Source organism: Glandiceps talaboti, chromosome 19 (assembly GCF_964340395.1).
Source record: "Glandiceps talaboti chromosome 19, keGlaTala1.1, whole genome shotgun sequence".
Lineage (NCBI taxonomy): Eukaryota > Metazoa > Hemichordata > Enteropneusta > Spengelidae > Glandiceps > Glandiceps talaboti.
Window position 1 is genome coordinate 20,765,634 of NC_135567.1, and position 19,570 is coordinate 20,785,203.

The following is a 19,570-nucleotide window of genomic DNA, read 5'->3' on the forward strand; positions in this document are numbered from 1 at the left end:
CCATCTGCTGAGGAATGCTGTGCCCAATGTAAGGCGACCACTGGCTGTAGAGGATATGTATTCCATGTGCCATTCAGTCGTTGTTATTTGAAGAACATTATAACCACACTGACTCCTAACAGTGAATGTATTTCAGGTGTAACAGGTAAGATTCTTGACTATAAGTATATATACACAGTTCATCACACCATACTACTGAACATCTTACAGTGAATGTATTTTGTGTGTAAAAGGTACGATTCTTGCAAATATGTACACACATGCACATGGTATAGAGATGTAGCTAAGATCTAAGGTGGTGTGTAGAGATGTAGCCGAGATCTAAGGTGGTGTATAGAGATGTAGCCGAGATCTAAGGTGGTGTATAGAGATGTAGCTAAGATCTAAGGTGGTGTATAGAGATGTAGCTAAGATCTAAGGTGGTGTATAGAGATGTAGCTGAGTTCTAAGGTGGTGTATAGAGATGTAGCTAAGATCTAAGGTGGTGTATAGAGATGTAGCCGAGATCTAAGCTGGTGTATAGAGATGTAGCCGAGATCTAAGCTGGTGTATAGAGATGTAGCCGAGATCTAAGGTGGTGTATAGAGATGTAGCCGAGATCTAAGGTGGTGTATAGAGATGTAGCCGAGATCTAAGGTGGTGTATAGAGATGTAGCCGAGATCTAAGCTGGTGTATAGAGATGTAGCCGAGATCTAAGGTGGTGTATAGAGATGTAGCCGAGATCTAAGGTGGTGTATAGAGATGTAGCCGAGTTCTAAGGTGGTGTATAGAGATGTAGCTAAGATCTAAGGTGGTGTATAGAGATGTAGCCGAGATCTAAGGTGGTGTATAGAGATGTAGCTAAGATCTAAGGTGGTGTATAGAGATGTAGCCGAGATCTAAGGTGGTGTATAGAGATGTAGCTAAGATCTAAGGTGGTGTATAGAGATGTAGCCGAGATCTAAGGTGGTGTATAGAGATGTAGCTAAGATCTAAGGTGGTGTATAGAGATGAGAGCTAAGATCTAAGGTGGTGTATAGAGATGGAGCCGAGATCTAAGGTGGTGTATAGAGATGTAGCTAAGATCTAAGGTGGTGCATAGAGATGTAGCTAAGATCTAAGGTGGTGTATAGAGATGTAGCTGAGATCTAAGGTGGTGTATAGAGATGTAGCTGAGATCTAAGGTGGTGTATAGAGATGTAGCTGAGATCTAAGGTGGTGTATAGAGATGTAGCTAAGATCTAAGCTGGTGTATAGAGATGTAGCTAAGATCTAAGGTGGTGTATAGAGATGAGAGCTAAGATCTAAGGTGGTGTATAGAGATGTAGCTGAGATCTAAGGTGGTGTATAGAGATGTAGCCGAGATCTAAGGTGGTGTATAGAGATGTAGCTAAGATCTAAGGTGGTGTATAGAGATGTATAGCTAAGGGTCCCCATGGATGATATTCATACAATTATACAATTATTCATATTTTGATATTGTAATGCTTTGTTTGTCTTTAGTTCAAGATGATGACTGCAACTCAGTGGATGGATATGACTATCAAGGTGGTGATATGATTAATGGCCAAACAAACATCAAAAATACTGCCGAGGAATGCTGTGCCCAATGTAAGGAGACCACTGGCTGCAAAGCATATGTATTCCATGTGCCATTTGGTCGTTGTTATTTGAAGAACATTATCCCCTCACTGACTCCTCACAGTGAAACTATCTCGGGTGTATCAGGTAAGGATCTCAATGATTCTGTGCCGCTTTCTTCTTAGACTGTAACATATGTCATGACGTTCCGTCCTCACCGATGTGTTAGGATGCCAAGTCATACAGTACCTTACAAACTACTTTCTTCTTGATGGCTGTTAACATTCTATCACTGGCTTCACAAAAGGCTAAACTATTCCCCTTCCTTTGTTTTCTGTAAATCCCTGCCATTCACAACTTTTTGAAGTTCAATTTTATGCAAACACAATGTCAAGTTCTTGTCACTTTTAGTGGTAACTCCTAGATGCTTCCTGTGAAGTTTGAGCTGCTTTCAACCATGTCTCCCCTAATACATCCATGTTTCAACAGACCGCAGATTGTTATTTTTAGGATTATCCTGTACTAGTCCCATATATGGTCAATAGCAAACATTGTATGCAAACTAAGATCACTCTGGAAAAATTGTGCATACCATGTGACATGGTCTTAGCCAATCACGTCTAGCTGTCAGAAAGCTATGCGTTACAATAACAAAAAAAGGTACTTGGTAACATGATAAATTGATTAATGAAAGTCACTGTTTAGCATAAAGTGGTTCCTACCAATTTGTATGTTCTGACAAACCTTTCTTGTTTTTTGCAGGTAATTGACAGACCGACATGTATTTCTTGCTTTAAAATCGCAACTCTATGATAAAAGTACACCTTGATGAATGATGGTGAAGGGATAGGGAATATAATATATCTTGTAACAGTTAATAAAGTTTTCTTGTATCATGCAGTTATCTTATGTTTATGTATGTATGTATGTATGTATGTATGTATGTATGTATGTATGTATGTATGTATGTATGTATGTATGTATGTATGTATGCATGTATGTGTGTGTGTGTGTGTGTGTGTGTATGTATGTATGTATGTGTATGTATGTGTGTATGTATGTATGTAAGTATGTATGTATGTATGTATGTATGTATGTATGTATGTCAATTTGTTTGTTGGTGGCTACAGGGAGCCCTCTAGTGGTTGAATTTGGATTTACTTTGTTCCATACCCCACATCACTTGAACTTCCGACGTCAACTTACAGGCGGTCAGAGCCTCATCTCAGAGGTGACATGATTGAAGTTTATAACTCGTGGTCCATACAATCTCTCATCTACATTACCGAAACTGGATACCGGGCAGGTTACTCGACGTCACCATGTGAATTAAAGAAATTGAACAAAATACACCCTCCTTGAAATTCGATGTCATTTTTTCTCAAATCGAGTCTTTCAGCCATGGAATTAATACCAAACAGTGTACTACATATTAGTAAATGCACCCACGTCCATTACTAGTAACTCTTTCAATTCAAGTCAAGATTGGACAGACGTAGACATAGGAGTGCAAAACTGTTTGTCTATGATTATTCTATTTATCCTTACTTCCAATACCGTCGTACAGGAAAATATGCACCGGACTGATTACATGGATTACACCATATGTATAAATTTCACACATCAACAATGGAACTACGATTCTGTATGAACATGTCACTGACCTGTCATCACCACTCACTTGTCACCATTTTGCCTCGCTAGTTTTTCTCGTAGCGTTTGCTTCCAGTTACTTTAAACATCGGAACAAAAAATAGTGCAAAAACAGAAGAAAAGCCCCTCAAAATAACAACAAACGCTACAATTATTGCACGTTTTCAGCTATAGCTTCAATAATTGTAGCGTTGGCTGTGATTTTGAGGGCTTTTTCGTCTGTTTTGGTGCCTTTTTTCGTTCCGATTTTTAACCGTTTGATTCAGGTTAGTGTCTGCAAACCATTGGCAAATTAAAACACAGTGTCCCATTGATGTAGGTTGAGTTCCTTGTGTTGAAGTGGTCCAGACAGCACACAAAACACTGCATACGGAGTAAGTCGTCCCTTCCTTCGTCAGTAATCTAGACCCGTGCACCGTGTGCAAGCAGGACTAACCGTACCCAGCAAAATAGCAACAACAATCAAAGAAGTTCACCCTTCAGGCCTCGATGTTAGTAGAAGCACATGTCCACTGGTTTAGGCACCTAGGTGTCTGCTTAACGCCACACCCTAACAGATGTTTAGCTGTCAATATGTAAATTAGCAACCTGTCATCACCAAAAGGTCCGTGACCTACTGTACAATATTTTACCCACAACTCTCTCTGATTTCTACCGTCGAACAAATCTCCTTGACTTGGGTCAGACAAATCTCACCATGTACCAGTGTAGAGAGTTTTGTAAAAACATTTTTGACATATACGAAGTGTAGATATTGCCACTGATGAGTTTCTGAATACTAATTTAACAGAATATTTGCATCGAAACTAAGGAAAATATATGCACCTGTGATGACTCTGGCAAAGGTATAGATTTATTTGAATAGGTATAACAAAAGACTTGGGCACAAAATCGTGGTTCCAATCTTGCCCACAAGGACTTTATAGGCACTCTGAACAAATGGGAGTGGCAAGGTTTGAAACTGCTATCACCAGTCCACAGATGCTATGGTGACCACTCAAACCACTCTTAAAAGTCACTGGATGTTGCTATGGTGACCACCCAAACCACTCTTAAAAGTCACTGGATGTTGCTATGGTGACCACTCAAACCACTGCTAAGAGTCACTTGATATTGCTATGGTGACCACTCAAACCACTGCTAAAAGTCACTGGATGTTGCTATGGTGACCACTCAAACCACTGCTAAAAGTCACTGGATGTTGCTATGGTGACCACTCAAAAGTCACTTGATGTTGCTATGGTGACCACTGAAACCACTCTTAAAAGTCACTGGATGTTGGGAAATGACTTGACAATAGTATACAGTGAGGTGACCATGCATTCATCAAAACCATTCAACTATCATAACTCCACTCCAAACTACATTGCATTGTGGGTATTGTATACTCCCATGACACATACACATGAAAAAAACTACATTGCATTGTGGGTATTGTATACTCCCATGACACATACACATGAAAAAAACTGCATTGCATTGTGGGTATTGTATACTCCAATGACACATACACATGAAAAAAACTGCATTGCATTGTGGGTATTGTATACTCCCATGACATACGCATGAACACAACTACATTGCATTGTGGGTATTGTATACTCCCATGACATACACATGAAAAAACATTGCATTGTGGGTATTGTATATGCCCATGACACATACACATGAAAAAAAACTACATTGTACATTCTGATGAAGACTCATCTGTGTAGGTGAATAATTACAAAATAATTCCCACGTTGTACTGCACTAAATGTCTTGGATAAATCCTAGTTTTCATAACCACAGGCTATGTTAATAAACTTTCTGAAATCTTCCGCCACATATATAGATCATAAGGTACACAATTTCATTTGAAACCCACAAGTACTCTCAGAAAACTGTCGTAAAGATTGAATTCCAGCTGGTGCAGTATGTAGTCCCTTTTATCCTAATTTATGATGTGTGAGGGCACTGACAACTTGGCCTGTACGGATGACTACATTGGTGACATGAAAAGAACATTGAAAATGTAATCCAGAGTTCAGGAGCACCGATGTCTCATTTGTGCACACCATCGGAAGTTTCCAAACATATCCATAAATACTGTTCTGGCCATAGAATTGACATGGAGAATGTTTCCATCCTGGATTGGGAACCAAACTGGTTTGTTTGGGGGAGCACAGAAGCCAAATATATCAGAACACTAAGAACCATTGCTAAACAGAGATGCAGGCCGATACACTTACCACCTGTCTGGGACAATATTCTGAAGTCACACATGCATAAAAAACACATGACTTCACATCCCTGAAGAAGACCCGACGACTCAAGTTGAAAGCTGGGATTTATCCAAGTATTTTTAGTGCAGTACAAAGTTTTGAATTTATTTGTTACATTGTCCCCATGACACATACACAGGAGTGTAGTGCAGACGACAAACAATATTGATATTTTAGAGCGTCACTATTAAACTTTAGGCGTACGAAGTATGCATTTTTTTTCTCATTTCTGATGGTACTCATAAATAGGTTTATACACCACTAAATAAAAGTTACTGGGTGTTGGAAAATGTGTAGGGACTTTGTCCATTGAAAGCTAAATAAACCAACACTTCAACAATTGAAATATTCTGATAAATGATGTTTTATTTGGAGAGCTTTCTAGCTATAAAATGTTCATAATGGAGGTAGGCGTTTCCCTTGGATACACCAGGTTACTATGACAACCAGTATAAAGGTGATGCAGTTGAGCATTGCCTTTCTACATTCTGAATATTGTCTTTCAAAATCTTTATTTCCCACTATCATTAAAATATCCATGAAATCTTCATTCTCACTTACCACTGTTTCTTTTATTCTATGTCATACTGGATAGGAAAACTATGACTCTGATATTAAAGTAACTTGTGGAAAACATTGCTGACTCAATATGGGAATCAGTGGTTGAAATTTGAAATTCTGTTCATGAAATGTTCCATGTCAATCAATCTGTGGTAAATTTGTGGCTTTTTTTGAATGGAAATGACTAACATTACATAAACTGCAGAAGACACTGGATGTAAATCATGGCTATGATGACCTCATCAATTTGCAATGATGTCATTTTTTTACGGTGATCGTCAATTTGCCATGACATCGTTACATTTTGATGACATCACTAATTTGCTATGACATCATTACATTTGATGACATCACTAATTTGCTATGACATCATTACATTTGATGACATCACTAATTTGCTATGACATCATTATGTTGTGATGACATCACTAATTAACCATATCATTACTTTGCTATGATGACATCATTGAAACAAATGCAAAAATTGTTTGTTTTTTTAAAAAGAAGATGATCCTCAAAACAAAGACCATAGAAAGTTGTCTGTAACCACAGATTATCTTGCTGAGTATAATATGTCATTTCTAAGGAAAAGATTTTCAAACTAAAAATGAACGAGTTCAGTGTTTATGAAACTCTCTATTCAGACTGGCAGGGTGTATCAAAGACACTGTCAAACCAAGTGATTTTTAAAGAGACAATCTTGTAGTAAAACACCTCGTTTTTATTTATTTTATCAATTTTTAGAGCTATCACTCCTTCCATTTACATATTTGCATAAACTATATTGTCCAAAATCTACTCAAACTTTTCACCAATTAACCTTAGAAAAGTGTTATCACCATGACAACTACCTCCATGTTTACAAACACAATTAAAGAAATACGACAAAAATTCTAATCAAAATAACATATGACGGCAAAAATTAGCTATACAATACAGAATTAGCTTTTATTGTTTTATTATAGAAAATAAGGCAATGTTAAATTGCTTTCTGTCAAATAAGCAGTTGATGGCTAGTCAAAATAATGTTTTTGTTTACTGCCACTAAAGAGTGAAACTTTTCACTCTACCTCCAGTTTATTTAAGTCTACATATTTCATTCTACATCTACGGTCCTTGGCTACATGATATGTGTTACCAGGGCAACATCCCCGCTCTCAAATAAAAACAAGAGCATTCACACTTTGACCACAAGATGGTGCTATACATTTGCCATCTTAGTAACCTTTTCGGCCTCAAATTAGTAACCGTTTTCAAAAATCGTAATGAGTTGTTACAATACACTGAAATATTGCTACAATGTTACAATGTTTACAATACACTAGTAAATCACTACATATTGTTTTCTGCTAAAAATTCATTCTACATTTTAATCAGCAGATTTCATTATTTGTTTTTAAAATTTTTCTTACAAAGTACGAAAAAGAATTATCACACAAAAATAAACCATGCAGAAGTTTCTTTGTTTTCACAAAAACCGAAGATAATGTTGTATTAGTATTTGTTTACTGTATTTAGTGTAAGAAGCGGCAGTGTGCTGTTAGTACTGAAGATAGAAACATGTTATTGGCAAGTTGCCATGACCTATTAACTGCATGCTAATTATATTGGCATACTGCCAACTTCTATTTGCTTCATGTCATTTTCTATTGGCTGGATGCCAATTATGTTGGCAAGTTGCCAATTTCTTTTGGCTGGATGCCAATTTGTGCTGGCATACTGCCAATTCCTACTGATTTGTTACCAATTAATTTTGTTTTTCGAGGTTTCTCGTAACAAATTATCAATCAGGTAAGAAAAGTAACTCATTCCAAAATTTCACAGAGCAGAGAGTGGGAATAGAAGAGACCTTACCACCAAGGAAGAATAGAAGAAATTTATTGGATAGACACCTTGATTTGTAAAAAATCCCACTTTATCATTATGGAAGCCACGTCACAATCTTTGCATATAAATCATCGTTTGTTCACAAGTTACATGTAAATGTTTTCCCTCTACTAACAAAATTGTAAAAGTCCCTCTTTTCAAAGCAGTATCTACCCTCAACAAAGTGGTATATTCCTATTTTTATATACATTCGTTGTTTAACCATTATCTATGAATCTAGTCAATAGATATTCTATGTTGTCATAATCTGCCCCACCCCTTGTAACTAATGGTTCCTTCCTGTATTGTCAAAATATGGAATATACCACTTTTAAGAGGGATGTTTAAGATACTCAATCGGAATCATCTTGAGGTCTATTTTTGTATTTGGCTTGTCTGATTATTGCGAGTTGTTTCCTTGCAGTTTCCAATTCTTTCTCTTTCATCAAAATAATTTCTTGTGCCTGTATTTCTTGCGCAATACTTCCAACCATTCGTTGATTGAGTTCAACACCTGGTCTCTCCTCAACCCACTCAGCTGCTGCTTGTGCTGACCTCACAAGGTTATCTGAAGCACGTTTCACTGCATTACCAGCAGCCTAGGAGAAAACAAATAATGCACAGATATAATATTTAGGTTTTACAGTGTTTGTAATAATCTAATAAATGACAGTGATTGCCCTTCTACGACAATGTTTATACTTAGAATAAGTTATCAGGCTAAAATGCCAATAAAAACATCTTATTGGCAAGTTGCAAGATAACAGTGCCGTTACAAGGTTATCTGAAGTACGTTTCACTGCAATACCAGCAGCCTAGGAGAAAACAAATAATGCACAGATATAATATTTAGGTTTTACAGTAGTTGTAATAATCTAATAATGACAGTGATGGCCCTTCTACGACAATGTTTATACTTAGAATAAGTTATCAGGCTAAAATGCCAATAACAAGTCATTGAGAATGACATAGTCCCCGCTATAATTGGGTTTTAAGGAATTATCACTACTCTGATCACGCAACAACATTTGTGAACCTAAAACAAACAGACTTAGATATGTTGTGTGTGCTTGTTGGACATGGAATATGCCTCCAACAATAAAGGATTGGTTGGATATAGGGGATCATATCACGATGAAAATGGAGTCTGAGTTATGGCTTTGGACATGGAAAATTCACAAACAAAATGGCTGCCAGGCAGCCATATTTGATCGTATCACGACGAAAATGGATATGCACATGTATGTCATAGAACACTGTCCTAATACCAACTTTAAATGAGATCTGTTCAAGCATGTCTGAGTTATGGCTTTGGACATGAAAATTCGCAAACAAAATGGCTGCCAGGCAGCCATATTGGATTGTATCACAATGAAAATGGATATGCACATGTATGTCATAGAACACTGTCCAAATACCAACTTTGAATGAGATCTGTTTAAGCATGTCTGAGTTATGGCTTTGGACATGGAAAATTCACAAACAAAATGGCTGGCAGGCAGCCATATTGGATCGTATCACGATGAAAATGGATATACACATGTATGTCATAGAACACTGTCCTAATACCAACTTTGAATGAGATCTGTTCAAGCATGTCTGAGTTATGGCTTTGGACATGAAAATTCACAAACAAAATGGCTACCAGGCAGCCATATTGGATCGTATCACAATGAAAATGGATATGCACATGTATGTCATAGAACACTGTCCTAATACCAACTTTGAATGAGATCTGTTCAAGCATGTCTGAGTTATGGCTTTGGACATGAAAATTCACAAACAAAATGGCTGCTAGGCGGCCATATTGGATCGTATCATGACAACAATGAATATGCACATGTATGTCATAGAACACTGTCCTAATACCAACTTTGAATGAGATCTGTTAAAGCATGTCTGAGTTATGGCTCTGGACAGGGAAAATTCGCAAACAAAATGGTTGCTAGGCGGCCATATTGGATCGTATCATAAAACAAATTGACGTGCATATGTATGCCATAGTATGTTGCCCCTGTACCAAGTTTGAAAAAAATCGGTCCAGGCATCTCCAAGAAACAGCTGCGGATGGACGGACGCACGGACACACGGACAGACAGAACCCAATCCATAAGTCCCCGTTCCGGACTTCGTCCGCGGGGACTAAAAATATTTTATTGGCAAGTTGCCAGCTCCCACTGGCTCTATTCCAATAATTATTGGCAATATGCCAGTTCTTATATTGGCTTTATGCCAATTATTATTGGCATGTTGCCAGCAGACTACAAGAAAACAAATGATACATACACATAAGTTTTTGTGTACATTTAATTTTGTTTCTGTCTATTTACGCTATGTGATCTTTTGAGTGTTGTTGAGTTCTTTTTTTCCCCGAAAAATAAAGTTGAATAAAAACAATAAATGTTTTGCTGAAACAAAATTTGTGTCAGAGTATGAATGACTACTCACCTGCAGCCTTCTCATTGGTTCACTAAATGTGTCTGCTTTCACTTTACAAGCAACTAATAGTTGAGCTGTAGAACTAGCTACAGCTTTGGCAGACGATATCAGTCGCTCCTCACTTGCATTGCCTTGTACCGCAGAATTTGCAGCCTCACACAGGTTATTGGTTGCCACGGCAACTCTACGAGCCTGTATGAAAACAAAAGATACATGTAATTTTAAAGTTATCTCTTTTGACTGATAGAATGCTACATGTCAAGTTTAACCAGATGTATTGTGGGAGGATGTCAAGTCCAACCAGATGTATTGTGGGAGGATGTCAAGTCCAACCAGATGTATTGTGGGAGGATGTCAAGTTCAACCAGATGTATTGTGGGAGGATGTCAAGTCCAACCAGATGTATTGTGGGAGGATGTCAAGTCCAACCAGATGTATTGTGGGAGGATGTCAAGTCCAACCAGATGTATTGTGGGAGGATGTCAAGTTCAACCAGATGTATTGTGGGAGGATGTCAAGTCCAACCAGATGTATTGTGGGAGGATGTCAAGTCCAACCAGATGTATTGTGGGAGGATGTCAAGTTCAACCAGATGTATTGTGGGAGGATGTCAAGTTCAACCAGATGTATTGTGGGAGGATGTCAAGTCCAACCAGATGTATTGTGGGAGGATGTCAAGTCCAACCAGATGTATTGTGGGAGGATGTCAAGTCCAACCAGATGTATTGTGGGAGGATGTCAAGTCCACCAAGATGTATTGTGGGAGGATGTCAAGTTCAACCAGATGTATTGTGGGAGGATGTCAAGTCCAACCAGATGTATTGTGGGAGGATGTCAAGTTCAACCAGATGTATTGTGGGAGGATGTCAAGTCCAACCAGATGTATTGTGGGAGGATGTCAAGTCCAACCAGATGTATTGTGGGAGGATGTCAAGTCCAACCAGATGTATTGTGGGAGGATGTCAAGTTCAACCAGATGTATTGTGGGAGGATGTCAAGTCCAACCAGATGTATTGTGGGAGGATGTCAAGTTCAACCAGATGTATTGTGGGAGGATATCAAATTAAGGCAGCTGATTTCAAACTTGCTCTGTTTGCCGAAAGCAGTAACAAATGTATGCAGGATATATAATACTTACAGCCGATATGAGTCCAAGTGACCACTGTCCATCATCATAGGCATTAGCAGGTATAGCACCAATCTATAAAGTAAACAGGTCATATAAACAATTAGAACTAAGTATTGTGAGTGGTGTGTCATAGTGACTGGGAGATGTGTATATGTATGATATATTTACTATCTCTCCTATTGGACACCACCTCAAATAGCATCACAATCTGCGCCATTGGACACCACCTCAAACAGCATCACAATCTGCACCATTGGACACCACCTCAAACAGCATCACAATCTGCACTGACTTCACCACCACCCTACTATCAAGCACAACCACCCCTACCACTAACAGCATCACAACCACCCCTACCACTAACAGCATCACAACCACCCCTACCACTAACAGCATCACAACCACCCCTACCACTAACAGCACTACAACTATCACCCACATCATCACCACCAATACAACCCTTACTGTATGACACCATCAACAGCACCACATGTACCATACACCACCACCACATGTACCATACAACACCACCACCACCACCACCACCACCACAATCACACTACCACACCAACAATACCACAACCACCATCCACACCATTACCATCAATACCACTCCTACCACAACCACCACCATCACTGCTACCACCCAAACCATACACCACCAACATCACACCTTGTACCATCACCACCCCTAACCATAAACTACCACCAACAGCACCACAACCAGTACCCACATCACTACCAATACCACCCAAATCATATACTACCACCACCACCATACCAATACCACTATCATACACTACCACCATACAATACCACCCAAACCACACACAACCATATCACCACCACCACCACTACCACACTTCTACCACCCAAACCACACACTTCCATACCACCACACACTACTATACCACCACTACCACCACCCAAAACACATACTACCATACCACTATAACCACCACCACCACACTACTACCACCCAAACCACCACCACCACACTACTACTACAACCACCACCACCACACTGCCACCAACCCTAAGTTTTTTCCATAACATAACTTACCTTTCCTTGAGCCACCAATTCTCTCTGAGCGGCTGATGCAGCTTTCACCAAAACACTAGTTGCTGACGCAATTGCTTTAGCAGCTTCTAAAATTTGTTCAGCAAAGTCTAAGTTCTCGTCAGCTTCCTGTAAAAAAAATGCCATACATTTTAAAAACAACAAAAGTTATTACAGAAACATCAGAATTATAAAATTAGTTACCATGGCAACATTGATAACACTGTTCGTATCCAATATCATATATAGCAATAACCTGTGACCCCAACTGTGACCTTTGCCTTTACTGTAAACTTTGAACCGTATTACCGGTATAACCCCTTCTTCCAATGATGATATTAAACTTTCTTTCTTTGCTATCATCTTGGGTCCTACCCCATCTTTTTTCTCTCTATGTCAACATACATGTACATCTACCACTCTCAGTTTATATTGTTTTCATGCTTGGACATCATTTCTTTTCACTCACTAACACTAACAGAATACATTTAGTGGTCAACTTTATGGTCCTAATTCTTGCTGTACCACATATAGACATACAAACACATACACACACACACACATACACACACACACACACACACACACACACATGCATACATACACACACATACATGTACATACACACATACATATACACATAAACATACACACATACACATACACATACACATGCATGCGCATATGCACGCACGTACACACACACACACACACACACACAGACACACACACACACACACACACACACACACACCTATTAAATTTCAGTTTTAGTATCTTCTTCGTCATCTTCTTCCCTTCTCTCTCCATCATGATGTATATTTCCAGCAGTTGTTGATATATGTCTGATACTGGTTGATTGGACAACATTACCAACCAAATAACAAACATATCAAACAGCTACTGGTACTTATCAAACAGCTACTGGTACTTATCAAACAGCTACTGGTACTTATCAAACAGCGACTGGTACTTATCAAACAGCTACTGGTACTTATCAAACAGCTAACAGCTACTGGTACTTATCAAACAGCTACTGGTACTTATCAAACAGCTACTGGTACTTATCAAACAGCTACTGGTACTTATCAAACAGCGACTGGTACTTATCAAACAGCTACTGGTACTTATCAAACAGCTAACAGCTACTGGTACTTATCAAACAGCTACTGGTACTTATCAAACAGCGACTGGTACTTATCAAACAGCTACTGGTACTTATCAAACAGCGACTGGTACTTATCAAACAGCTACTGGTACTTATCAAACAGCTAACAGCTACTGGTACTTATCAAACAGCTAACAGCTACTGGTACTTATCAAACAGCTACTGGTACTTATCAAACAGCTACTGGTACTTATCAAACAGCTACTGGTACTTATCAAACAGCGACTGGTACTTATCAAACAGCTACTGGTACTTATCAAACAGCTAACAGCTATTGGTACTTATCAAACAGCTACTGGTACTTATCAAACAGCGACTGGTACTTATCAAACAGCTACTGGTACTTATCAAACAGCTACTGGTACTTATCAAACAGCTCTTGGAATATATTGCAGTGGCTGGTACAGTACATATCACATGGCTATTGGTACATATCACATGGCTATTGGTACATATCACATGGCTATTGGTACATATCAAACCGTTACTAGCAACTATCAAACAATTAGTGGCATTCATCACACAGCTAGTAACATACATCAAACAGTTACTAGTACATATCAAACGCAGTACTAAAACATATCATACACCAACTAGTATATATCACACATATCACATTGCTACAAGCAAATATCAATCAGCTATCCTCACATATCACATTGCTACATGCAAATATCAATCAGCTACCCTCACATATCACATGGCTACAGGCAAATATCAATCAGCTACCCTCACATATCACATGGCTACAGGCAAATATCAATCAGCTACCCTCACATATCTCATTGCTATTGGCATATATCTAATATTTGTATGTCTACTTACTCTGTATTTGGTTTGTTCTCTTGGTCTGAGTTGTTGCAGTTTTCTTGCTGCAGCTTCAATGGAAGACGCAGCTGATAATAATTCATTCTCTGCAATAACATGTGGGTCTTCAGGATCCACCCAATCAGAGCCTGAAATACATTTGATAACAAGTAAATATATGCAAATTTATGAACTTGATTCTATGTCTTCAGGAACCACCCAATCAGAGCCTGAAATACATTTGATAACATGTAAATATACGCAAATTTATGAACTTGATTCTATGTCTTCAGGATCCACCCAATCAGAGCCTGAAATACATTTGATAACATGTAAGTATATACAAATTAATGTACTTGATGCTATGTCATAACATGTGGGTCTTCATGATCCATCCAATCACAGCTGATATTCATTTGATAAAATGTAAATATATGCAAATTATTGTACTTTTATTCAATATTTGTTACTTTTCATACTCAATCAGTGGTGGTTCACTGTAGTAAAATAAAAGAAAAATTTGCCTATTATTAAATATGCAATACCAGTGATTGTTAACAATTATTGTTACACAACAAAGGTGTAGAAAGTGAGTCCAGATGTTCCTAATAACTTAATATGCTAATGACATTCATACCTTTCAGAGCCTCAGCACATTGGACAAGCTCACCCACTGATGTAGCCACTTTTTTGGAGTATTCAACCAATCTCTGTTTTGCCTCTATTGTTGGTCTTTGTATTATCTGTGTAAAATGAAAACAATATGAGATCCAAAAACAAACTTTCCTGCTTATATCCCTAAAAACAATTAAAGAATTCTCTCCAGATTTAGCAATGATAAAGGTTATTTCTGTTCCTTTTGAACTTATCAAAGTGTTCACCATCTTTTTTTCAAGGAAATTGACAAACTGTTACTTTCCCACAGAGTTGGACATTATTCAATGTCCATATTGGAATCTACAATTCTGAGAATGGGTCGGAATTTTCATGAACTAATAATAATGAGAGGTACACCAGATATTCAAGGAGGTCCTTGTGGGCATACGTAGTATTGAAAGAAACACCATATATTCTAGGAGGTCCTTGTGGGCATACATAGTATTGAAAGGAACACCATATATTCTAGGAGGTCCTTGTAGGCATACATAGTATTGAAAGGAACACCATATATTCTAGGAGGTCCTTGTAGGCATACACAGTATTGAAAGGAACACCATATATTCTAGGAGGTCCTAGTAGGCATACATAGTATTGAAAGGAACACCATATATTCTAGGAGGTCCTAGTAGGCATACATAGTATTGAAAGGAACACCATATATTCTAGGAGGTCCTTGTAGGCATAGGTAGTATTGAAATGAACACTGGGGATGACATACCTCCTGTACATGTTCCAGGAGATCCTTGTAGGCATAGGTACATTCTCTTCCTGTTAAAATTGTACGTTCTTTTAACTCTATTGATTCAGCCCCTGATGCTGCACCCTGCAACATGAATAATACAAGACAATGTACATCAAATAAGTAATGCACCCTGTAACATGAATAATACAAGGCAATGTACATCAAATAAGTAATGCACCCTGTACCATGAATAATACAAGACAATGTATATCAAATAAGCAATGCACCCTGTAACATGAATAATACAAGACAATGTATATCAAATAAAGCATACTTCACATCACTTTACTAAGAAAAATATTGCTTGGGGGAGGGTGGGAGTGGGCAGGTGGGTGTACCAGCTGGCAGGTGTTGGGCACCAGTGGCAGATAGATAACAGATATAGTTCCCAAGTGGGAAATGGACAAGAGATGGGTCCCTAATCACAATGCAGACATGTGAAGGGGTACCAGGAGCAGATACTGGGTACCTATGACAGGTGGACAGTAAAGATGGGTCCCCAGGGGCAGATGGACAGGATGAGATGACACTAATGGCAGGTGGACATGTGATAGGACCCCAGGGGCAGATGGACAGGATGAGATGACACTAATGGCAGGTGGACATTGGATAGGACCCCAGGTGCAGATGGACAGTATGAGATGGTACCAGCACTTATTCTTAGTACTATCCTATATTGTTCCCTAATTTGTTCAAGATACAGGGAAATCTGTTTCTCTTATCAGGTTTGTTTATGTCCACCATGTAGTATATTATTTTCATAGGTTTGTTTATGTCCACCATGTAGTATATTATTTTCATAGGTTTGTTTATGTCCACTATGTAGTATATTATTTTCATAGGTTTGTTGATGTCCACCATGTAGTATATTATTTTTCATAGGTTTGTTTATGTCCACCATGTAGTATATTATTTTCATAGGTTTGTTGATGTCCACCATGTAGTATATTATTTTTCATAGGTTTGTTGATGTCCACCATGTAGTATATTATTTTCATTTAATACAAAAAAAGACTTACTTTCACAACTATGATCAACTCAGCAATTGCTTTACGTCCCATGTTTGATGTTGCTATGACATCATCTTGACGACATGAGTTGCCAGCAGCAACAGCTTTAGCAGTTGCCAGGGTAACTGGTTTAGTAGCTCTGATAAGTTCTTCTGGAGTTACAGTTCTACCTGGGATACCAGGTGAATCAAAAGCCTAGACGAAAATATGGAGATAAGATTGTGTGAATTTGTATCTGAGACAGAATCTTAAGATTAAAACAGAGAATAGGTAGAATTGTGAATATGCACATGAATGTGAATCTAAGACCTAGAATACAGTATGGAGATAGATTTGTGATCTGTGTATGAACGTTAATCGAAGGCTTCCAAGAAATAACATATAAATGCAGTAATTTCACTTTGTATCAAGTTAATAATTTTAGGATTTTTGGAATCCATATCTGAATAGAAAAGAGAAATCAAACAAACAAACAAACAACATATGCAAATAAGAATGAGGGTAGTTGATCAGGACATATTGAACAGTCAATATTCTTTACTAAGTTTACCTGTGCATTATAATCTTTGTAATTCTACTGATCAACTAAGCTGACTATTGAATATCTGAATAGAAAAGACAACATATGCAAATGAGGATGAGGGTGTTGTTGATCAGGACATACTGATCATTAAATATCTTTGTTTATGCAAATGAGGCAGTCAATACTGATAGTTGGAAAACTAAAACTGTGCCATATTTTAAAAGATTTCATGACTACAATAATGACACTTACTCTTGCATCTTGACCAATTATCTCAATTGTTGACTCCAATGCCCTTGTTCCTCTTGCAGCCTCATCTTCAACACTCTTAACAGTCTTCAACAATGATGTCACATTAGTTACCATAACCTGTATAGGTAGTAAATACAAACAATGCCAAGTCTGATTCTCACACAGAGATTTGATTCTATCGAAAGTACTTAGTTTGAAATAGAGCATGTTTACATTTATTTACTTTTTTCCCTAAAATACCAACTATACTATTTGGCTGTTTATATTTTGACATTGTGTGATATGTAAGTTGTTTAGTGTGATATATATGTTGTTTTGTGTGATATGTATGTTGTTTAGTGTGATATGTAAGTTATTTTGTGTGATATGTATGTTGTTTTGTGTGATATGTAAGTTGTTTTGTGTGATATGTAAGTTATTTTGTGATGTATTTTTTGTTGTTCTCTGGACTAAGAGTCTGTAAAAAAGTTTTAGCAAAATAAAGAACAAAAGATAAGGAATAGACGAGATAATGGTACAACTTCTTCAAAGCCAAAATTTCCTTCTAAGATTATTGTTGAATCAAAATTTTGGTATTTTTTGGAGGTCGCTACTATTATAATAATTTCCAGTCTAAAATGAAACTGAAATATGTCAACAATTAAAAACAACAAATACAAACTTTGATCATTTTACTTTTGCTAGGAAACACTTGGTTGAATTACTGTAACAGACATTTTAATTTCTAATTTGATGTCATGACTAGGTATAAAATATACATCGATTTGAACTTTTATCCCTTTTATAGAAATTCTGTTTGGATGTATAGGAGTGATAATAGCATCAGTTACCATGGTAACGGAAGTCTAAGATAAGATGAACTTATGGAAGATAATGATGAAAGGAAAGAGTAAATAGATATCACACAGAAGGAAGTAAACAGTGGAGATGATAGCTTAGAAACAAACAAACGGAAAGGTTGATTTGTGGATAATTCTTACAACTTGTAAATATTGGTAAACATCTTATAATGTAAATATTGGTAAACATCTTATAATGTAAATATTGGTAAACATCTTACAACTTGTAAATATTGGTAAACATCTTATAATGTAAATATTGTTAAACATCTTACTATGTAAATATTTGTATACATCCTATGTGAATATTGGTAAACATCCTATAATATAACTATTGGTAAACATCTTACAATGTAGATATTGGTAAACATCTTATAATGTAAATATTGGTAAACATCTTGCAATGTAAATATTGGTAAATATATTTAAATGGACATCCAAGACTTTTTACTAGTCCTGTATCATACACTGATTATTTGTGAATTGGATGGCGATTGTCTTGGAACTTTGAACTCTCTTGAATTGTACTTTGACTTTCTTGGCAGCAGTGTTTTGGCCAAACCAAGGCAATAATCTCTGCAATCATTACAGTGCATATCTAGCTTTAGCTTCTACCTAGACAACAATTCAGTGACTGTGGGCAAATTGAATTTGACATTGTGGTGACAACAAGTCTAAGAGCTAAATAGTCTACAAAAATATAAGTTCTGATAACAATAATACACTGTATCACACTCAGATTGTGAAGTGTGGTACAATGTATCTATTGTGGTACAATGTATCTAAGTGTGGTACAATGTATCTAAGTGTGGTGCAATGTATCTAAGTGTAATGCAATGTATCTAAGTGTGGTGCAATGTATCTAAGTATAATGCAATGTATCTAAGTGTGGTACAATTTATCTATTGTGGTACAATGTATCTAAGTGTTGTAGAATGTATCTAAGTGTAATGCAATGTATCTAAGTGTGGTACAATGTATCTAAGTGTTGTACAATGTATCTAAGTGTGGTACAATGTATCGAAGTGTGGTACAA

At 37.3% G+C, this 19,570-nt stretch overlaps 1 protein-coding gene across 5 annotated transcripts in view; it reads right to left on the minus strand.

Moving 5' to 3' along the window:
• Positions 1-5,826: 5,826 nt before the first annotated feature.
• Positions 5,827-19,570, minus strand: part of LOC144449898 (talin-1-like) — a 209,060-nt gene continuing 195,316 nt past the window's right edge. For all 5 annotated transcript variants that reach the window (XM_078140446.1, XM_078140447.1, XM_078140443.1 and 2 more), the window contains 9 exons: positions 17,696-17,812; positions 16,930-17,115; positions 15,887-15,991; positions 15,146-15,251; positions 14,527-14,657; positions 12,537-12,662; positions 11,483-11,545; positions 10,354-10,536; positions 5,827-8,504 (listed from right to left, as the gene is read on the minus strand). In XM_078140446.1, coding sequence (XP_077996572.1) covers positions 8,259-8,504; positions 10,354-10,536; positions 11,483-11,545; positions 12,537-12,662; positions 14,527-14,657; positions 15,146-15,251; positions 15,887-15,991; positions 16,930-17,115; positions 17,696-17,812 — 1,263 coding nt within the window. In that variant the 3' untranslated portion in view covers positions 5,827-8,258. The remainder of the gene's footprint in view (positions 8,505-10,353; positions 10,537-11,482; positions 11,546-12,536; positions 12,663-14,526; positions 14,658-15,145; positions 15,252-15,886; positions 15,992-16,929; positions 17,116-17,695; positions 17,813-19,570) is intronic.